This window comes from Sus scrofa, chromosome 2, assembly GCF_000003025.6.
Source record: "Sus scrofa isolate TJ Tabasco breed Duroc chromosome 2, Sscrofa11.1, whole genome shotgun sequence".
NCBI lineage: Eukaryota > Metazoa > Chordata > Mammalia > Artiodactyla > Suidae > Sus > Sus scrofa.
Window position 1 is genome coordinate 44,242,512 of NC_010444.4, and position 21,109 is coordinate 44,263,620.

Consider the following 21,109-nt stretch of genomic DNA (forward strand, 5'->3'; position numbering starts at 1 on the left):
TTATGCTGTTAATGTTTCTCATGTAGAAAGACATTGATGGAGCCTTAAAAAAAAACAAAAAACAAAACAACCTGATGGTCTGTGTTTTTTCATTGGTGACTTTAGCTAACTTACAAGTACTGTAAAGTTATATAAGCATTTATTATGCCATCCTTTTACACATAGTGCATTTTGTTACATGATTTGAGGTCTTTTTTTCCTTCCACTTTCCATTGAATAGAATAGATTCTCTTTGCTAGGTTTAAAGTCATGCATTCCTTGTAAATGATGATTATTGTCTTAACTTTAAAAAGACCTGTACTTAGGAGTTACCATCGTGGCTCAGCAGTAAGAAACCCAACTAGTATCCATGAGGACACGGGTTCTATCCCTGGCCTTACTCAGTGGGTTAAAGGATCCAGCATTGCTATGATCTATAGTGTAGGTCACAGATGCAGCTCAGATCCCATGATGCTGTAGATGTAGCATAGGCCTGGGAAATTCCATATCCTGTGAGTGTGGCCCTATTTAAAAAAAAAAAAAAAAAAAAAAGGAAAGAAACAAGTGAATTTGCCAAATTATCTATTCAACAGATTGGCCCAAAACCCAAAATCTCAGTAAAAAGAAAAACATGCTATAGTAGCAAAAATAACTCCATCCATGAATGCCTCCTATGAGGGTCTATTTGAGCAGCCATAACAGAATATAGGACTGGATGACTTAAACAACAGAAATTTATTTTCTGTTAGTTCTGGATACTGGAATTACGAGATCAAAGTACCATCAGTGTTGGTGTGTGGTGAGACATCTCTTCCTGTCTTACAAGTATCCTTCTACTTGTTGTGTCCTCACCTGACAGGGAAGAAAAAAGGAAGTGTGAGAATTATGTTTAAGCTGAAGAAATGGTCCCTGTAGAGGCCCTGAGGCAGGAATTGTAGGAGTCTCCAGGTGTTTGAGGGGTTGACCATCAGGTTGATATAACTGTTGAAAATGAAAGCCTTTCCACAACTAAACCTGAAGAAAATCGGGCCTAGAAGGAACCAGAGAATTGACCACAAACACAAAAGAGAAGATGACTTGACTCCATTAATTCAATAAATATTTCTTTTTAAATTTTTTTTCACATACATGTATACATAAATATTTCTTGAGTTCTGTTTTGTGCAAACATACTGTTCTGTGAAGGGCATTCAGCAAATTAACACAATAGCCATATTCCTATCTATGTGAAATTTACACTGTTCACAGCATAGGATATAAACAGTAAACTATATAAGTAAACATATATGCTATAATAGTAAGTAATGAATAGTAAAGAGAAAAAATAAATCAAAGTAGAAGAGGGTTGGGGTGTTGGCAGGCTGGGATACAGTTTCAGAAAAGGATAGTCAGGGTAGGTGACATTAGAGATCTGGAGAAGAAGGGGTTGCTGGGTAAAAGCATTTTGCAGAGAGATGCCAGCAGGTACAAATACTTCAGGATGCTGATGGATACAGAATGAGGGGTAGCGAGAAGGCCAATGTGAGGAAGAAGTATGATATGAGACCATCCAGTAATGGGACTAGTTATGAGAGGAAGGGAAAATAAAGTTGGACCTTATAAGTCATTGTAGTGCCCCTAGTGTTTACTTCTTGAGATGGGGCGTTAATGGAATATTTTTTCCCTAAGGGAGAGATGGTCTGATCTACCTTTATGGCTAAGGTAGGGCTATTTATTGAATGTAGACTGTATGGGAACAAGGTTCATAATTCTCTATGGTTTTAAAGAAATAACTAGTCAGTAGGAAAAAGGATATGACTTTTCCAACTAAGGAACACCACTGAACTGTCTACCAGTGAAACTGTCTGTCCAGTCACATTGGATGTTACAATGAGCTGCTGGCCATTGGCAGTACCAGTAGATGCCAGGGATTTTGATACTGGGAAATTCCTATACTACATGAAACATTAGGCCCTTTGACATCGCAGATACATTTCCAATACTGAGTATCTAACTCCACAGCATGTATCACCTCAGTCTCTTCCAGTTAGAATATAAGCTCCATGAATGCAGGGGGTTTTGTCTGTTCTGTTCATTGCTTTATTCCTGGAGCCCAGATAGTATCAAACAGATAGCAGACACTCAATTATTATTTCTTAAATATAGGGATATCTCTGGTAAAGTTACTGCAGGACCCTGAGCAACATAATTTTCCTTCTCTGCAACTTCAAGAGTAAAAAGTTGGATTGGATGGCATCTGAGGACCTTTCCAAGTCTGCCAGTCTGTGATACCCTTTCAAGCTGTGAGCCATTGCTCTAAAGGGTTTTGCAGGCTATAGGATGTGTAAAGAGGAGCTGTTGGGGAGGAAAGGCAGGGATGGATAAGGGCAAACCTGAGTCAAGGAGAGAGAGAACAGATAACTTCTGGGGCTGGGAACCAGGGTGCCCTCTGAGAATGTGAATGTCTCTCTGAGATGCAGAGGATTCTAATCCCATAAGGATGTTTCACTAGACACTGAGGGTACAGGATACTGAGGACCCACCCCAAGCACGTTATTGCTTCATTTGAGCCAACCTGGTCAACCAAGTGTTCACAGGTCCCTGAGGTTCTTATGGGGGAAACAGCATAAATAGCAGCAGGGACTCCTTTTAAGTGTACTGAAAATACATTTTCTGGCTTGATGAAGTGAACAAATGAGAACATTTCTTTATATGTTCCATAGGGGCTAAGCATTACTATATGTCCACAGACACCGATAAGGCAGCAATTTCATGTGCTCCTGAGGTTTAGCAGAGCTGCCACCACCAACAGGTTGGCTGACAGGGTCCAGATTTGCTACCAGATAAGCCAGCGAGACATGAGTCATACTTATAGAATACAGAATCAAATATTAAAATGATACATATCAGGTAGCTGCAATGATTTTATTCTGCATTTAGTTTTAGTTTATTTCAAGCTAAAAGCTGTATTTCAAGCAAGAAGCATGCATATATGTGTGTTTTCCATGCTATTTTTCAAATAAATTGCTTTCATTGCAGATTAAAAGAAATAGAGTTCAGTTCCTTGGTGACCTAGGAGAAAAAAAAATAAGAGCTAGAATATTATTACTTATTAATAGTGAGGCTCTTACCATGAATTATCTCAGTTACTTTTTATATTAATGATAACAGGTAAATATTATTGTTGCCTTAAAGTTTCATGTAGAACTGAGGTTCAGAGAGGGTCTGGCCCATGGTTGTATAGTTAGTGGAAGACAGACATCGCATTTGAAACCAAGTCAATGCTCTGAATTCAGATATATGTGACATTGTAGTTATACTTCAAACTCACTGGATAAGATCATTACCTTTCAAACTCAAAAACTAGAATAATCACAATTATAACTGCAGGGAACAGTGTTTTAAATAATAGGACCTAGGAGTTCCTGATGTGGTACATTGGGTTAAGGATCCAGTGTTGCCACAGGTACTGCATAGGTCACAGCTATGGTTCAGATTCAATCCCTGGCCCAAAAACTTTCACATGCCTTGGGTGTAGCCAAAAAGAAAAGAAAAAAGAATAGAATCTATGTTTCCTGACAGATGACCTCAGAGTCACTGGGAGACACTGGAAAAAAATAGAAATGAACCTAAGTTATAGGGGTTTTGGCTATTAGGATTCTCTTTTCTTTCTGAGGATAATGGGGTCAGCAACTTCATTATGGATTTTTTTTTACAGTACAGGCTCAGGGAGGGTTAGAGTGTAGCCAACACCCCTGAAATACCCAGCCATTTGCCCTGCTATCCCATGTTCTAGAGCAGTCACCTTCTTTGTGGAGTCATTTCACAGCTCAGGCCTGAGGCTCTCTGCGGCGTCAGCCCAAGATTTTGGAGTCCACATTGGTGGGCATGAAGTTGTTCTTAGCCACGCTCCCAGATCTGCTCAGCCAGCCTGTCATCTTGTGGGTCACACAGCTAGCAGTGTTGCAGGATTTCTCCTGGGCAGTGATGCTGATTTTCAGGATGGAGACAAAGAGAAGGCCTGCCAATGACAGCTTGAGGGCAAGTGATTCCCCCCAGGACTGACCATCAGTGGAAAATTACAGCTCTGAGAGGGACCAGTGAACCTGAAATGTTTCTGCTAAACACAAAATCCCAACAGAAAACCATAGGGCTTTTGGGAAAATGCATCATCACTCCCCATAGACATTTTCAGGGGTGTCAGAAAACCCAAAGGTGGCTCTGCATTACTGGACCTGGAAATCAGAACTGTAATAGACAATCTCTCCTGTGTAATAAACTAAAAATAAACCAAGGCTTATGAGACTGGACATCAAGGCTTATGGCACTATAACAAATCTCATTCTTAAGGATATGCCTTCCTGGTACTCTAGGGAGAGGGTAAGCCATATTCTGGGAGGGGTGCAAAGACTGACCTGAAGTCCTCTGACTCCTGCTCCAGCACAGTGGCCTTCATCTGCACATAATCCTTCACCATTGCAACCAGTAGAAGGGACACTTCCTCCTCTGTGAGAGTGGCAGAATCAAAGCTGCTCTCCAAAGGCAATCTGGGAAGGGAAAGCAAGCCCAACATGCGCTCTGAGCCTACCACAGCCCTAGGATAAGCAGCCAGATTTCCTGGTTTCTGCCACTTCCTCTGAGAATAAGGCTGATGAAATTCTCAACGGTCAGGACATAAGGCTAGTGTTCATCCAAAAATGCTGCTTCACCATGAGTTAGGCTCTGGGGTGTCCACAAAGTAGTTCTGCTGAAAGTGCATCATGTAGGCTTTTGAAAGCTGATGGTTAGATCTTCAGGAATTGTATGAGCTTAGTGTTAAATACAGCCATTATTAAAAATTAAATGATAGTTTGAATATGAAAATGGTTTCATATTAATATAATTTGAAAGAGGGTGAGAAATTGTATAGATTACCTTTCAGATTTAATAACAAATTTATTGACAAATTACTTAATTAGAATGCAATTCATTGCTCAAATTATGGCTAAATTACTATATAGGTTTGCTAAAGTTATAAACATTTCATAAAAAGCAACAAAAACATGCTGTAAGGTTCAGTGAGTTTAGAAATTTATAGTGAATACTGTATATCTTCTATTTATTTGTAAACTTTGTGATATTATCTTGGATCACAAAATATTTATAATAAACTTATATACATGACTATATTCATACATTAGGACCCCACACCCCCTATACACAGAAGCCCACCAAGAGCCAGACTCACCACAGCACAACTCACAATACAGAACTATATGATTCCGGGGGCCGTGGGAAGCGAGAGCACTGCCACCAGTGCTGTCTTACCTCACGGGTGCTGTGTGGAACATGCCTGCCTGGTACAGGACCAGGATGCTGAGAACCAGGAAGGGCGGAAATTTCCAGAAGCCCATGGTGCCCCTCTGCAAGGGAAGAACAATGTCACCACCTGTAGCAGTTCCAAGTTCATTGAGCCCACAGACCTGGGCTCTGCTCCTGCCTCTGCCTCCAACTCCCTGGCTTCCTGGCTTCAGGCTGCTCGTGTCCTTTCCTTTCACCATCATTTCCTCCTCAGCCAAGTGGACTGCTGGAAGATCCAGTGAGCCTGCAACATGCTTGGTTTAGCAAAGAAGCCTAGCAGGACAACTGGGTGAGAAGGTCTCCGTCCATAGCCCCCTGCCCAGCACACCCACACTCTCACCTTCAACCTGTTGGCCGGGACTCCTGGAGGACAGACTCACAGTACCTGTCACCACAGCTTTTCCCATAGTGCAACCCATCAGCATCTCTCCTGATGCCTGATTTTTGCTTATACCTGGCTGGGGGGAAGGGGAGTTGGGAGGACATATCTCTGCAGTTGGAATCCCTGAGAAACTGAAGAACCAAATTTTACTGTCCAGCTGCTCCATACTCTGGCAAAGAGCACCCTGTAAGAAACAAGCCGGTACAGCCTTAAATTGGGACCCAAGATTAAATGGGGTGGCGGTGCGGGAGGGGGAGTTCCCAGAACCTTCAACTGGGGCTTGCGTTTAATAGCTACTTTCCCCTCAGTCATTGCACCTATTTGCCACCCATTTGCACTGTCCCAGGTCCCGACCCCATTTCCAGCGATCCTTGTAGGTAAGAGGAGATGGGATCCATGAAAGTTTCTTCTGCTCAAAGCTATTCCTGCATCCTCCTCTCCCTGAAGTGCCTGGAGAGCTCCAAAATCCCAACACGGACCTAAGCACGTCTGCTGCGGGGACAAGACTGGAGCCCAGCTCAGCTCAGGAAGAGTAGAGCAGGGAATCCCCGAACTGAGACCATCCAGAGTTACCTGTGAAAGGAGCCTAGAATGAATTGCGCAGTAAGGCATATTACAGGATGAAGAGACCCAGAGAGAAGTGGACAGGAACTTTGAGACGGGAAAAGAGATCAGCTAAGAAAATCCAATGGAGAGAGAGGGAAGGGAGGAGAGGGAGAGAGAAACAGAACCACAGCTTAGCAGGAATCTCCGGGCTTACCGGGCAGCAGGAACCAGGTGGACTGGAGCAGAGGAGGGAGCAGAGGCAGCAGCGTTGGCGTCAGGCGATGGCACTGTGGAAGAAGCGGCAGAGACACTTGAGGTGGGTAGTGCCTCTAACCCTTCCCCGCACCAGCAGCTGCTCTTATTCCCGCCGCTCTGAATCTGGGGTGGTCCCAGAGCTCCAGGCAACCAATGAGAGGAAAGATCCTGAGCCCCAGGATTGTGTCACTACTTGCGTCCAGAACCTGGAGCATCCAACAGGACCACCCCACTTGTATTTGCATTGAGGTCATTGATGGCGGGGGTGGGAGGGGGTGGGGAGGTTGGTGGGCACCAACGAAAAACACACGCAAAGTGAGCAGGAATTTAAGGACAGTTTGACGTCATGGTAAACTTTACCTGTTCGGTTTCGCAGGCTCACATCCCTCTCCATCCCCAGCTATGTGATCTTTGTAGAGCAGAGTCCAGCGTTACAAGGCATCCCCGGTCCCCTAAGACTACCATGTCCAAGTGCGGTTTGGGAGGTTAATGCGCAGCAGGTTGATGATTCTGTGCCCAAGCAGGGGGTCTGATTCAGGCAGCTGGAATCAAGCACAGGAAGGCAGGATTTGTGGGAAACAAGAGGCAGGATCACAGTCTTTGTCACACGGAAACTTTGTTCCAGCTGTGCCTTTTCTAGGTAGTAAGATCATCGGGCTAGTGTCTTCTAGCACCTCAATATATTAATTTTTGGAACGGGGCATCATATTCCCGTCTTCAAGGAGTGGTATCATTAGTAGCCATGTACCTGCTCTCCACCCAGGGAGGGATCGAGAAGAGCTTACCAGGGAAGTGCAGAGGGGATTCTGTGCGATCGCGATCCATTTGCCCAATCCCCACCTCTGTGCGGATGTCTGGAGTCGCGCTGGGTGGTCGGTCCACCATATGGGGAAAGATGGTGCCCTACTGGGCTTGGGCAGGGACGTGCACGGCATAGATGCTTCCCAAGCCGCCAAGCCGACCTCCAGCCCCACCATTCATCATCTAAGCCCATCAATGTCCCAGAACCATTTGCCCAGCTGCCCCTTGCTTCCGGCTGCTGTTTGCCAAGATGTTCCAGTGACCTGTGATTCCAGCCCTGTGCCCACATCTACCCCAATCCAGTTCGGATGCTGCTCAGGATCACCGTGTCTGAGCACACAGCGATAAACCGCAGCAGCCTGTACAGACCCTCCAGCGCGGCAAACGCTGCAACAGCATCGGGGGCCGGTGGAGGGCAGCAAGGACCCCAGTTAAGTGGTTCCCCCAGGCAGAGCCGAAATTAAACCGAACTCTGCCATGAGTGTGACCTGAGCCACAGGTCCGAACCTGAGCCTTCTCTATATCTTTCCGCACACCTGCCTCGCGGCACATCTGTTCCCCTTGCCGGTTTGTGCTCTCTGGACTCGGAACATCTCATTTACAAGATACCCTTATTCAACTTTTCTCCTTCGCAAGAGAATAAAATATTGGGGCTAGGGAATCGGGTGCTTGCATCTCGCTCTCCTCAGGATAGACAACGGATCGGGAGACCAAGGGAACGGAAAAACTGGTTCATAGAGGGCAGGTGCACTCCAGGATGAAGGCAAGGTGAGAAAGAGAAGAGTTCAGGATGGCGGACTGCTCGGGCTCCGTAAATCCTGGTTTCTACTACAAGCAAAAATTGGGTGCACAGGCCAGACCAGGGTTTGGGGGTTCAGCACTATAATTATGAGTACTCGGCTTGGCTTTCCGTGAGGAGTTAGTTCCAAGACCAAGTTCGCTAACTCGGGGTAACAGATGTGGTGCGGCATGTAAATTGGACTCTGCTACTTAATTAAGAGTCTGGTAGGTTGGAGTGGCCGTCGTGGCGCAGTGGTTAACGAATCTGAGTAAGAACCATGAGGTTGCGGGTTCGATCCCTGGCCTTGCTCAGTGGGTTAACGATCCGGCATTGCCGTGAGTTGTGGTGTAGGTTGCAGATGCGGCTCGGATCCAGCGTTGCAGTAGCTCTGGCGTAGGCCGGTGGCTATGGCGCCTATTAGACCCCTAGCCTGGGAATTTCCATATGCCGCCGAAGCCGCCCTAGAAGTGAAAAAATACAAAAAAAAAAAAAAAAAAAAAAAAAGTTTAAAACTCAGGCGCAAAACGCTTTTGCAAATAAAATCCAAAACCTGAGATTTCCGACCTATCAATCTTCTGAAATCATTTGTAAGTATGTGTGTCTGGGGATGTCTTTTTTCATTGGAAGAACCACAGTTTTGATCAATGCAAAGGTGGCTGCACTATGGCTAAGAAACGACTCCTTTAGAAGACAAATTTGTAACTATGTTAATTTGTAGGCTCAGCATTCTACCCTTGGCTGCCACTTGTGCCTTTCCTGTTCAAAGCCAACATTCATTCCTCACTCAGAAATCTTTGGCGCCCACACACAAAGGGCTGGGGATGAGAGGCAGGAATCAGGGTCTGCCCCCAGAGGGTGCTAACTTAGCCTCCAGCAGTTTTAAGCTTTACTTGGAAAGAAAAGCCAGTCTCTCCAGTGAGGGAGGGGCTGAGATGAACTCCTTCCTCAAGTCCTCTGACTTTCCAAGAAGTCCTGGCTCTGAGCTGCGGGTAAGTTTACAAAACAACATCTTTTCTTTAGCACTTAGCACCATGTTTTGCACATGAGGTGGCACTCGCCCAATGTTTGTTGAATGAATGTGAATGGAAATTCATTTCCTCTGGCAGATTCACCAAGGCAGTCTCCCTGCTATGAGAGGGCTCTAACTACAGCCTGCAGAGCATTTGGACCTAGTTAGGTAGAACAGGATTTGCTTGGAGCACAAAAGTACCCTTTCTAAATTCTAGGGTTCACTAGTCTGAGTTACAGAACCAGTCTCCTCTGCGCCCATCCCTGATTTACCAAGTGCACTCGAAATTTTAGACCTTCAGCAAGTACCGATTACTTGTATTGCACGCAGCCCTCCCTGAAACTTCTTAGGACTGAAGCACTAAACAGTACTGAGGTAAAAGTTCCATGACTAGCTGGCACTTGGCTGTACAATCTTATTTCATTATGTTTAAACCTCAAAATTAGCATCAGGTAGCCACAATCTAGTGTGGAAAAAAAAATTACACCTCCTGATAAACTCTGAAGGCTATGTTATTTCCCTTCTTTTAAATGAAATTCTTGTGCTTATTTTTAAAAAAAAAAAATTCTAAAAGATGATTTCTCAGAGTGTACCAGAGACCCAAATCTGTCTGAAAATTCTTAAAAATTTTTTTCCATTTTCTTCCAGATCTTAGGGGAAAAGCTTTCAGTTTTCCACCCTGGATTATGGTGTTGGTGTTGGTTTTTCATATATAGTTGTATTGTGCTGAGGCAGTCTCCTTCTATACCTAGTTTTTGTTTTTAATCCTGAAAAGGTATTGAATTTTACTAAATAATTTTCTGTATCAGTGGAAATAATCAGGTGTGTTTTTCCCTACATTCCATTATTGTGATATAACACTTTGATCAATTTTCATATTTTGAATCATCCTTGCATTCCAGAAATTCATCCCACTTGGTCATGTTGTAGGATCCTTTTAATACGCTTCTGAATTCAATTCCCTAGCATACTGTTGAGGGTTTCCACATCCATGTCATAAAGGATTTTGTCTGTAGGGGTTTTCTCCTTGCAGAATCTTTCTCCATCTTTGGTATCAGAGTAATGTTGGCCTGCCTCATAGAATAGGTTAGGGTGTGTCCTTTCTCTTCAGGTTTTTGGAAAAGTTTGACAAGGATTGGTATTCGTTTTCTTTAAATGTCTGGTACTATTCACCAATGAGGCCATCGTATCCAGGGCTTTTCTTTGTTGGAAGATTTTGGATTAATGCTTCATTCTCCTTCCTAGTCATAGGTGTATTTGAATTTTCTATTTCTTCATCCTTCCATCTTGGTAGGTCTTCTGTTTCTAGGTATTTGTCCATTTTATCTAGAACATCCAACTTTGTGTACACTTATTCATTGTACCTGTTATTATTCTTTTTATGCCTATAGGCTTGGTAGTAATGTCCCCTCTGCCATTTCTGATTCAGGAATTTGAGTCTTCTCTTTTTTCACTTGTCCCTCTATCTAATACATTGTCACTTATGCCGATGCTTTTGAAAAACCTTCTCTGGTGTCTCGCTAACCTCTATCCTTTACCACTCCTCTATCCTTTGTTATTGCTTCCTTCTCATAGGTTTGAGTTTAATTTGTTCTTTTTTTGGTGTAAGTTGTAAAAAGTTGGGATGTTGATATGAGATCTTTTTGATTTTTAATGGAAGCATTTAAGGCTTTAGCATTGCTTTCGCAACATCCCCTAAGTTTGGTATGTTGTATTTTCATTTTAAGTCATCTGTAAATGTTTTCTAATTTCTGACTATGACATCATCGTTGATCCGTTTTTTTGTTTGTTTGTTTGTTTGTTTCAAAGTGTGGTTTCATTTCCACAAGTTTGTGGTTTGTTTTTGCCGTTACTGATTTCTAACATTATTCTGTTGTGATTGGGGAAGATACTTCTTATGGTATCTGTCTTTTGATCTATTGAGATTTAATTGGTGGCTTAACTTACGGTGTGTCCCAGAAAATGTCCATGTGCACTTGAGAAGAAGGTGTATGCTATTGTTGCTGGGGAGAAAACTCTCTCAATGCCTGTTAGATCTTGATGGTTTATTGCATTAAGTACTCTTATTTCCTTGCTGATCTTCTGTCTGATGGTCTAGCCATTATTGGGAGTGGGATATGAAGTCTTCAATTAGTGTTGTAGAACTGTCGATTTCTACCATCCATTCTGTAAGCTTTTGTTTCATCTAGTTTGCTGATCTGATAGTAACTGTTTATAATTATTATATCTTCTTGCTCTACTAAGCTTTTTATTGCAATGTAACATCTTATTTGTGTCTTGTAACTTTTTTTGATTTAAAGTCTATTTTCTCTGCTATTAGGATAGCCGTGCTTGCTCTCTTTTGGTTACGATTTGCATGGAATATCTTTTTTTATCCTTTTACTTTTAACATATTTATGTCTTTATTTTTTTTCTTGTTTTATTATTTAATTTTTTTCTGCTGTATAGCATGAGGACCAAGTTTCTCTTACATGTATACATTTTCCCCCCACCCTTTGTTCTGTTGCAATATAAGTATCAAGACATAGTTATCAATGCTACTCAGCAGGATCTCCTTGTAAATCCATTCCAAGTTGTATCCAATAACCCCAAGCTCCCAAACCCTCCCACTCCCTCCCTCTCACATCAGGCAGCCACAAGTCTATTCTCCAAGTCCATGATTTTCTTTTCTGTGGAAAGATTCATTTGTGCTGTATGTTAGATTCCAGTCATAAGTGATATCATATGGTATTTGTCTTTGTCTTTCTGACTCATTTCACTCAGTATGAGACTCTCTAGTTCCATCCATGTTGCTGCAAATGGCATTATGTCCTTTTTTATGGCTGAGTAGTAATCCATTGTGTATATATACACCACATCTTCCTAATCCAATCCTCTGTCATGGACCTTTTGTTTGTTTCCATGTCTTGGCTATTGAGAATAGTGCTGCAATGAACATGCGGGTGCATGTGTCTCTTTTAAGGAGAGTTTTGTCCGGTAATATGCCCAAGAGTGGGATTGCAGGGTCATATGGAAGTTCTATGTATAGGTTTCTTGTGTCTTTAGATCTAAAGGGAGTCTTCTATAGCTAGCATGTAGGTTAATCATGTGTCTGTCCTTTCTGCTAATCCTTGTCTTCTGACTGGGGAGCTTAATCCATTTATCTTGAAGTAATTGCTGATAAGGAGAAACTTACTTCTTTTTATTTCACTATTTGTTTTCTGTGTGCCTTAGAGTTTTTCTTTCCCTTGTTTCCTACATTACTGCTTTCTTTTCTGTTAACTTCATTTTGTATTATATATTTAAATGCCTTTCTCATTTCCTTTTTTGGAATTCTATGGCTATTTTCTTTGTGTCTGCCATAGGGATTACCTTTAATATCCTCAAGCTGTACACTCTAATCTGAATATATACCTGGAAAACCTCAATAACATACAAAAACTTAGCTCCTTTGCATCCTGTCCCCACCCCTTTCAGCTGGTGATGTGACAGAATTATATCCTTACACATTTTGTGCCCCAAAGCATTAGTTCCTATGCTGAGGCTCAACTTCAGGTGTAAACTTAAGGTCTTCTCAGGTCTCTTCTGAATTTTTCCTTGTGCATGAGTGGTCACTTTCTAATTTGGCCTCCATATGCAGGTTTTTTTTTAATTTTTAACCTTTTTTTAAGTTTACTTTTTAATTTTTTTTTAGTTCCTGGGCCAGGGATTGAACCTGCACCAGCAATGATCTGAGCCACTGCAGTGACAACTGCTAGAGCCTTCACTTGTTAGGACACAGTAGGACTTCCTCTGGTTGTTTTTGAATAGCCTACTCTTCACTATTTTTTTTCCCTTGGGCAAAAGAGAAAACTGAAGAGGAGAAAAATTGGGCGCTGGTCCTTAAATCTTCTGGCAGTTATTTTAGGCAGAGAAGAGCCTGCTAGGATGAGAGGAGGTGCAACCACGATGCCTCTCAGACCCACATCCTTGCCTAAACCTCTGGGATAAAAATCCAGATCTAGGCAGGTAATGCAGCATTCTATTTGGATTCTGAAATTTGAGCACTCATACTGCACTCATACTCCTTGGATTTTATTTGTTTTTTGATAGAAGTTTCCAGGCATGAGACAGGGAAGGAAAATGAGTTACCCCTGAGTTCTTACTAAACCCTAGGGTCTCTGTGTGAAACATAAGATTGTTCTCCTCTGAGCCCATCCCTATTTACCAAGTGAACTGAGGAAATTTTGACCTTTGCCTGCGTAGATTGCTTAGAATGGGTTCAGCCCTCCCTGAAATTTCTCTAAACTTCAGGAGAAACAGAACAGGATCTAGCAAATGTTGCCAAGGAAAGTTCTGATTTTTAAAATAAAAACTTGAGACTTTGGCACTTGATTTTATGATCTTATTTTATAACCTTTAATTCTGGAAATCAATGTCAGTTAAAAACAATTTAGGGGAGTTCCCGTCGTGGCGCAGTGGTTAACGAATCCGACTAGGAACCATGAGGTCGCGGGTTCGATCCCTGCCCTTGCTCAGTGGGTTAGGCGTTGCCGTGAGCTGTGGTGTAGGTCGCAGACGCGGCTCGGATCCCGTGTTGCTGTGGCTCTGGTGTAGGCCAGCGGCTACAGCTCCGATTAGACCCCTAGCCTGGGAACCTCCCACATGCCGCAGGAGCGGCCCAAGAAATGGCAAAAAAAAAAGACAAAAAAAAAAAAAAAATTTAGTATGGAAAAAATTTATAGCGCTCCAATAAACTCTAACTGCAATGTTTATCCATTCTGATAAATTAGACTCCTATGCTTTTTGATTGAAATTCTTTTAAAAAGATAATTTATCAGGGTATGGCAGAGACCCCATGTAGTTGAAGATTCTTACCTAAGTTTCTTTGCAATTAAAAGTGTTACACCTAAAGGCTTCCCTCTTTTTTTTTTTTTTTTTTAACTGAGGTATAGTTGATTTACAATATTGTGTATCAGGTGTACAACATAATAATTCAGGGTTTATTTTCCTGATTATATGCTATTCTAGGTTATTATAAGATATTGAATATAATCACCTGTGCCATTCAGTAAATCCTTGTTTCTTAAAGTATAGTAGTTTGTATCTGTTAATACTGTACTGTTAAATTTGTCACTTCCCCCTCCATGTCCTCTTTAATAACTGTAATTTTAAAGACTGTGTGTTTCTATTTTATATATAGATTCATTTGTATTATTATTTAGATTCTACGTATAAGTGATATCATATAGTATTTGTCTTTGCCCGACATTTCACGAAGCATAATATTCTCTAGGTTCATCCTTGTTGCTGCAAATGGCATTTCATTCTTTTTTTATGGCTGGATAATAATTTATTGTATATATATTACATATGTATATATACCACATCTTCATAAGCCAGTCGTCTGTTAATGGACAATTTTGGTTGTTTCCATGTCTTGGCTAGTGTAAATAGGGCTGCTAACATTGGGGCACATGTATCTTTTCAAATTATGCTTTTCATTTTTCCCAGATATATACCCAGGAGTGGGATTACTGGACTTGTGGTAGCTCTATTTTTAGTTCCTTAAGGAATTCCCATACCGTTTCAATAGTGTCTGTGTTATTATCATTATTAGTCTTTTTTGCCTTTTCTAGGCACATGGAGGTTCCCAGGCTAGAGGTCTAATCGGAGCTGTAGCCACCAGCCTAAGACAGAGCCATAGCAACTCGGGATCTGAACAGCGTCTGTGACCTACACCACAGCTCACAGCAACACGGGATTCCTAACCCACTGTGCCATGGCCAGGGATCCAACCCACAATCTCATGGTTCCTAGTCGGATTCGTTAACTGCTGAGCCACAATGGGAACTCCTTTTTTTTTTTGTCTCGTCTGCATTATTTTACATTCCCACCAACAGTGTATATAAGGGTTTCTTTTTCTCCACACCCTCTCCATCAATTATTATTCATAGATTTTTTTATGATAACCATTCTGACTGGTATGAAGTGATACCTCATTGTGGTTTTGATTTGCACTTTTCTTTTTGGCCACCCCATGGCATATGGAGTTCCTGGGCCAGAGATCAGATCCAAGCTGCAGTTGCAACCTAAGCTGAAGCTGCAGCAACAGTGATCCTTAACCCACTGTGCCAGGCCAGGAACTGAATCTGTGTCCCAATGCTCCCAAGACACCACTGATCTTGTTGCACCACAGCAGGAATTCATGCACTTTTCTAATAATTAGTAATGTTGAGCATATTTTCATGTGCCTATTGCCCGTTTGTATGTCTTCTTTGGAAAAAAAAAATGTCTATTTAGGTATTTTGCCCATTGTTTGATTGGGTTGTTTTTTGATATTGAGTTCTATGAGCTCTTTTTATATTTTGGGTGTTAATCCTTTGTTGGTCACATCATTGTAAATATTTTCCCCTGTTCCACAGGGTGTCTTTTCGTTTTGTTAATGGTTCCTTTGCTGTGTAAAATCTTTTAAGTTTGATTAGTTCTCACTTTAAATTTTTTGCTTTATTTCTTTTGCCTTGGGAGACTGATCTAAGAAAATATTGCTATGATTTATGTCAAAGAATGTTTTGCCAGTGTTCTCTTCTAGGTTACTCCTGTAATTCTGTATAATTTGTGTATGATGTAGAGTCAACAAAAACAGCAAAATCCATAGCAGCAGTAATCTCAGCAGCAGTACAAACAACAGCAACAACACAAATTCATTCTCTTCAGAGTGGGGGAAATTCAGAGCTGTCAAATTAACTGGTGAAATTTAACTGAAAATTGATTTACAGGGTTCCACTTACAAGAAATTTATAAGCCATAATAACAAATAGAATGATGAATAGACTGAAAAATCAACAACTCTTGTAGGAGTTCTATGAGGGATAAGGACTGAATGGGCAAATTTCTGCTCTCAAGACTGGGGAGACAGAGAGGTGAATGCAGGGAGTAAGGGCTTCCCAGAGCAGAACTCACCAGACACACACCTGGAATTTGTACAGACAGAGTAGGACAACCTGAACTGTAACTGATGAATTGCTGGAGGCTCAGTGTGGGCAATTTCTGTCTTTTTTTTTTAGGGCTGCACCCTATGGAGATTCTCAGGCTAGGGGTCAAATCAGAGCTTTAGCCACCAGCCTACACCACAGCCACAGCAATGCAGGATCCGAGCTGCATCTGTGACCTACACCACAGGTCATGGCAAAGCTAGATCCTTAACCCACTGAGCAAGGCCAGGAATTGAACCTGTGTCCTCATGGATGCTAGTCAGATTCGTTTCTGCTGAGCCAGAACAGGAACTCCAAGTGTGGACAATTTCTGAACATTAAAAATGCACCTTCCTTCCCTGAAACTCTCTGAGATTTACCTCCAAGCTCAACCAGATTCTCACAGTAAATATGGGAGAAAAATCTCCTGGTGCTTTTAGCAGGGGAAGAAATAAGGAACCATTTTGAAATAGACCAGAGCATTCTGTATTTCTTAATATAGCTTCCCCTTAGTAACTCAGGAGAAACTAGTTAACCAGAGCCTAACTTTGCTGGTATATTTTCAGAGCCTTGGTGACCTGGGAGGAAGGGAAATTTCTAAGTTCATTCCTAGCCTTCCAAGTAGGAGAAGGGAAATACCCAACTACAAATTTTTTAGTCACCTCTCTCACCTAGGGAAGGGAGGGAAAAAAAAACTAAGTAACAACTGTGAAGCACACACTTGGGAGGAATAGACCAAGGAGCTCCCCCTGTGGCACAACAGGATCATTGGCATCTTGGGAGCAGCAGGACTAGGGTTTGATCCCTGGCTCAGCATAGTGGGCTGGGGATCCACCACTGGTGCAGCTACACTCAGGCCTTAACTACAGTTCAGATCTGATCCCTAGCCCAGGGGGTCCATATGCCACAAGGAAACCAAAAACGATAGATAAATCAAACAATCAGTCAATCAATAAAAGACCAAAACCTAGTGATAGAATAATGGAAACCTTCCACTACCCCCACACCTTACCACCACCACACCAAAGGCCTATTTTCAGCAGTTCTTTTGAACTGGCATATCAGGTCCAGCTATCCAAAAATTTTAAAGTGTACTAAAAGTCAAAAAACACAATACACAGTAAGCATCAGATCAATTTTTTTCTTATACCTAATTGATCTAACAGTTAATAATTTGTCCAAAATAATAGCCATGATATATTCAATAGTGTGGATTATGATATATATAACTATACACCTGTCTATATGCTGAGGTATGATATATGTCAGTAGAGTGAATGATAGCAATGATATAAGGGACAGGAGGGAGGAATTCAGATCATTTTGTTATTATAAGGTACTCACACTACCCCTGAAGTAGTATAGCGTTATTTTAAAGTGGACATGGATTAGTTGTAAATGTAATTGCAAACTCTAGGGAAACCACTAAAAAGTTTTTAAAAGGAATATAACTAATATGCTAAGAAAGGACAAAAATGGAATCATGTAAAATGATTAATTAAAACCATAAAAGGCAGAAAATAAATGGAAGATAAAAATAGCAACAAGAACAGGTGCAACAAATAAAAAACAGTCACAAATATGGAAGATATTAACCCAACTCTATCAATGAACACTTTGAATGTCAATGATCTGAAGACACCAGTTAGAAGACAGAGACTGACAGAGCAAATCAAAGATCAGGACCTAACTGAGTGTTGTCTGCAAGAAACTGACTTTAAATATAAAGATACAGAGTAAAAAGAGTAAAAGTAAATGGGTAGAGAAAGTTCTACCATGCTAACAAAAGAAACAGGAGTAGATATTTTAATTTCAGACAGACCAGACTTCAGGGAAAGTTATCAGGGCTAAAGAAGGGCATTATGTAATAATAATGGGATCATTCTACAAAAGACATAGTATTCCTCAACATTTTGGTGCCTAAAAACAGAGCAACAAAATATGTGAAATAAAACCTGATATAACTGCAAGGAGAAATGATGAATCCACTGCACAGCTGGAGACATCAACACTCTTCTATCAGAAATGGAAATATCTAGCAGGCACAAAAATCAATAAGGACACAGTTGAACTCAACAACACTATCAATCAACTGGATATAATTGACATCTACAGACTCTTCCACAATAGCAGAATACACAATTTACTCCAGCTTACATGAAACATTCAGCAAGATAGACCACATTCTGGGCCACACAACAAACCTTAACAAATTTAAAAGAATAGAAATCCTACAATGTCTGCTCTCAGACCACAATGGATTGAATTAAAAATCACTAACAGAAAGATACTGGTAACAAATATACCACTCTGATGGGGAATGCTAATAATGGGGGAGGCTGTGCATGTGTGGGAGCAGGAGGTATGTGGGATTCTGTGTACCTTCCTCCCAATTTTGCTGTGAATCTAGGACAGCACTAAAAATATAAAGTAATTTTTATATTGTACTGTGTAAAGAAGGGGAGAAGCCAAAGCTTTCCATCAGTGAGTTTACTGAAGTAGATGGGAAGAGAATCAACTGATTGTGAATCATTTCTCTAAGACATTTTCAACAGGCAATGAAGTTGCTACTGGGGGTACAGGACAGAAATAGCTGCCAAAAAGAGGCAGGAAATGAATCCTGGTGGGGATTTTACTGAGACCTTTTAACAAGTGGATTTATGCAAACATTGGTGGAGAGTGATGTTGATGTTTAATTAATAACATAGAGATAAAGTTATCTGAAAAAAAATGTTGCATGTAAAGTAAGTATTAAAATTATATAAAAATTGTATTAAAATAAAACAAAGCAAAAATTTATTAATATTAAAACTATGAACAATTGAACAATTGCCAGCTCTGTGTTAGGCACTATGTATATGGTCTCTCTCAAACTCCCGTCTATTTAATAAGATGGGTATCATTATCTTTGTTTTACAGGTGAGGAAATAGTAAAAGAATTTGACTTGAATTGATTATATTTTCAAGGTACCATTGAGGCTCTGAGATGATGGAACATGGTTTATGTGTCGCACATCAGATAAAAGGTCTGGTCCTCTGGACATGAAGCTGAATCTGAGGAGAACATGGGCATGTCTTCCTGCTTCAGGGCTAATGTGATATGTAGTTAGAGGCTCAGGGACCAGACATGAATTATTTATCAATTCCTGTACCAGCATCTAGGAGATGGACAATTTTGCAGCAGGAAAATGTTGCTGCTGCCGCTTAAGTAAATTGCTAAAGAATAAAACCAACACAGAACCATAGCAAGATTCATAAAATAACAATATTAAATGCTTCAAAGTTCAAAGAAACAAAAATCCAATAACTTACCTTCTTAAGCTGGCATTATGCATTGTTTCACCTTGTCTGAAGTTGTGGTTGTTTCAGTAGTGTTTTGTTCTGCCAGTGGAGGCAGTGAGGAAAGGGGAAGTAGAAAGAGTGCTGGGATTCAGGGTTCTGATTCCTACCCCTAACCCTAAACTGCGTGACTTTGATAAATTCATTTGGACCTCTATTTCCACATTTGTCAAACAAATTTCTTAGATTGACAGGTTTTGAACTTTCTTTCTAATTCTGATGTTCTAAATGTGCTATCAACTTCGTGGCGTCTTTATAGTACCTATATTTAACACCAGCATTCTCACTCTTTGGCTTCCACCACTTGCCCTGGGAGGTACCCTTGACCTCTGAAAGACCAGCTGAAGTGGGTCAACATGAAGGAGTAAAGAAAATCGTTCTATTAAGTGATGCAATCAGAACAGGCTCCTCTTTCCACCTGCTGCTCAATAGGAAGAGGGAAGGATTTTCAAAAATAGATAGAAGAGGAGGGCAGATACCTTGCCCTTGTATCCCTGACACTAAAAGATGTGATAGTGCCCTCTGAGATGGGAGAAAGAGCATGCCACTTGGCCTGGTTTTCTCTTCTTCATAAAAATAGGTCACAGAGTTCCCTTCATGGCTCAGTTGTTAACAAACCCAACTAGGATCCATGAGTATGTGGGTTCAATCCCTGGCCTTGCTCAGTGGGTTAAGGATCCAGCAGTGCCATGAGCTATGATGTAGGTTGCAGATATGGCTCGGATCCTGCGTTGCTGTGGCTGTGGTGTAGGCCAGCAGCTGTAGCTCTGATTCAATCCCTAGCCTGGGAACCTCCAGATGCTGCGGGTGCGACCCAAAAAGCAATCAGTCAATCAATCAGTCAATGCAAATAGGTCTACAACTGACCCCTGGTCTTTGTCTGGATGCCGTGCTTTATCCAAGTTGTCAGCAGAAGCTTTGTAATATGGCTGCTTGGTGAGTTCACCTAGAGCCTAAAGCACATATCTAATTGAGCCTGAAAAAGAAGGGAAAATGAATAAGACCAGTCTGCTAAAAATGATTATAGTCTGTTAGGAAGATGAGACTCACACAAATGAAATAATTAAAAAATAAAATATACAGAATAATCACTTTTACTAGTGCTGCCATGAAAATTATCACTACTTTAGTGGCATAAAACAAAACTTTATAAACTTACACATTTATAGCTAGAGGTCCAATGTACATCACAAGTCTCACTGTGAGAAAATCTTGGCAGGCGTGTGTCCTTTCTGGAGGTTCTAGAGGAGAATCCACTTCCTTCCCATTCCCCAGTTCTAGTGGCCACCCACGTTCCTCAGCTCCCGGCTCCCTCTCTCCCTTTCAGAACCAGTAATGGCGAGTTGAGTTCTTCTCATATCACCTCAGTCTGACCTCCTCTTCTCCTTCTCTCTTCCTGCTTGTGATTTTATTGGGCTCACCTGGGAGATCCAGGCTCCTCTCTCTCTCTCAAGGTCCTCAATTGAATCATACCTTCAAGTGTCTTTTGCCATGTAAAGTAACAGATTTGCATTTCCCAAGGATTAGGATGTGGACAGGTGGGGGAGGGAGTTCTTATTCTACCTACCATGAGAAGTAAGCTCTGGGCTGATTGGCAAGGGCAGTGAGTGCTGGGGCTTGGAGAAGGAGACTGCTGTGGGCTGGAGCACTCAGCAAGCCTCCCAGAGCAGGTGGGCCCGAGGCAGGAGGCGGCTAAATAGAGGGGAAATAACAGAGTCCCTGAAAAAGGGGTGCTTCTAATGGGTGTGGGTCTGGGGGTGAGGAGA

At 41.6% G+C, this 21,109-nt stretch overlaps 1 protein-coding gene across 2 annotated transcripts; it reads right to left on the reverse strand.

Moving 5' to 3' along the window:
- Window positions 1,070-20,743, reverse strand: CRSP-2 (calcitonin receptor-stimulating peptide-2). 2 transcript variants are annotated; one of them, XM_021080235.1, is made up of 8 exons: window positions 20,503-20,743; window positions 6,842-7,023; window positions 6,441-6,513; window positions 5,639-6,253; window positions 5,266-5,542; window positions 4,374-4,505; window positions 3,764-3,948; window positions 1,070-3,030 (listed from the first exon to the last, which is right to left on the reverse strand). In XM_021080235.1, exons 4-7 carry the CDS (start codon window positions 5,844-5,846, stop codon window positions 3,813-3,815), a joined length of 753 nt encoding a protein of 250 aa, XP_020935894.1. In that variant the 5' UTR covers window positions 5,847-6,253; window positions 6,441-6,513; window positions 6,842-7,023; window positions 20,503-20,743; the 3' UTR covers window positions 1,070-3,030; window positions 3,764-3,812. The 2 variants fall into 2 exon arrangements, with proteins under 2 accessions (XP_020935894.1, NP_998912.1); NM_213747.1 differs by lacking the exons at window positions 5,639-6,253; window positions 6,842-7,023; window positions 20,503-20,743 and having other exon boundaries at window positions 2,865-3,030; window positions 5,266-5,360; window positions 6,441-6,542.

What these genes read in the sequence shown, in the direction of transcription:
- CRSP-2 (XM_021080235.1), bottom strand. Translation starts at nt 5,846, where the DNA reads ATGGAGCAGCTGGACAGTAAAATTTGGTTCTTCAGTTTCTCAGGGATT. An exon ending in TCCCGGCCAACAGGTTGAAG is followed by an intron (nt 5,543 to 5,638) that starts GTGAGAGTGTGG and finishes AGCATGTTGCAG; the next exon opens with GCTCACTGGATCTTCCAGCA. An exon ending in TTCCACACAGCACCCGTGAG is followed by an intron (nt 4,506 to 5,265) that starts GTAAGACAGCAC and finishes TTCCCTTCCCAG; the next exon opens with ATTGCCTTTGGAGAGCAGCT.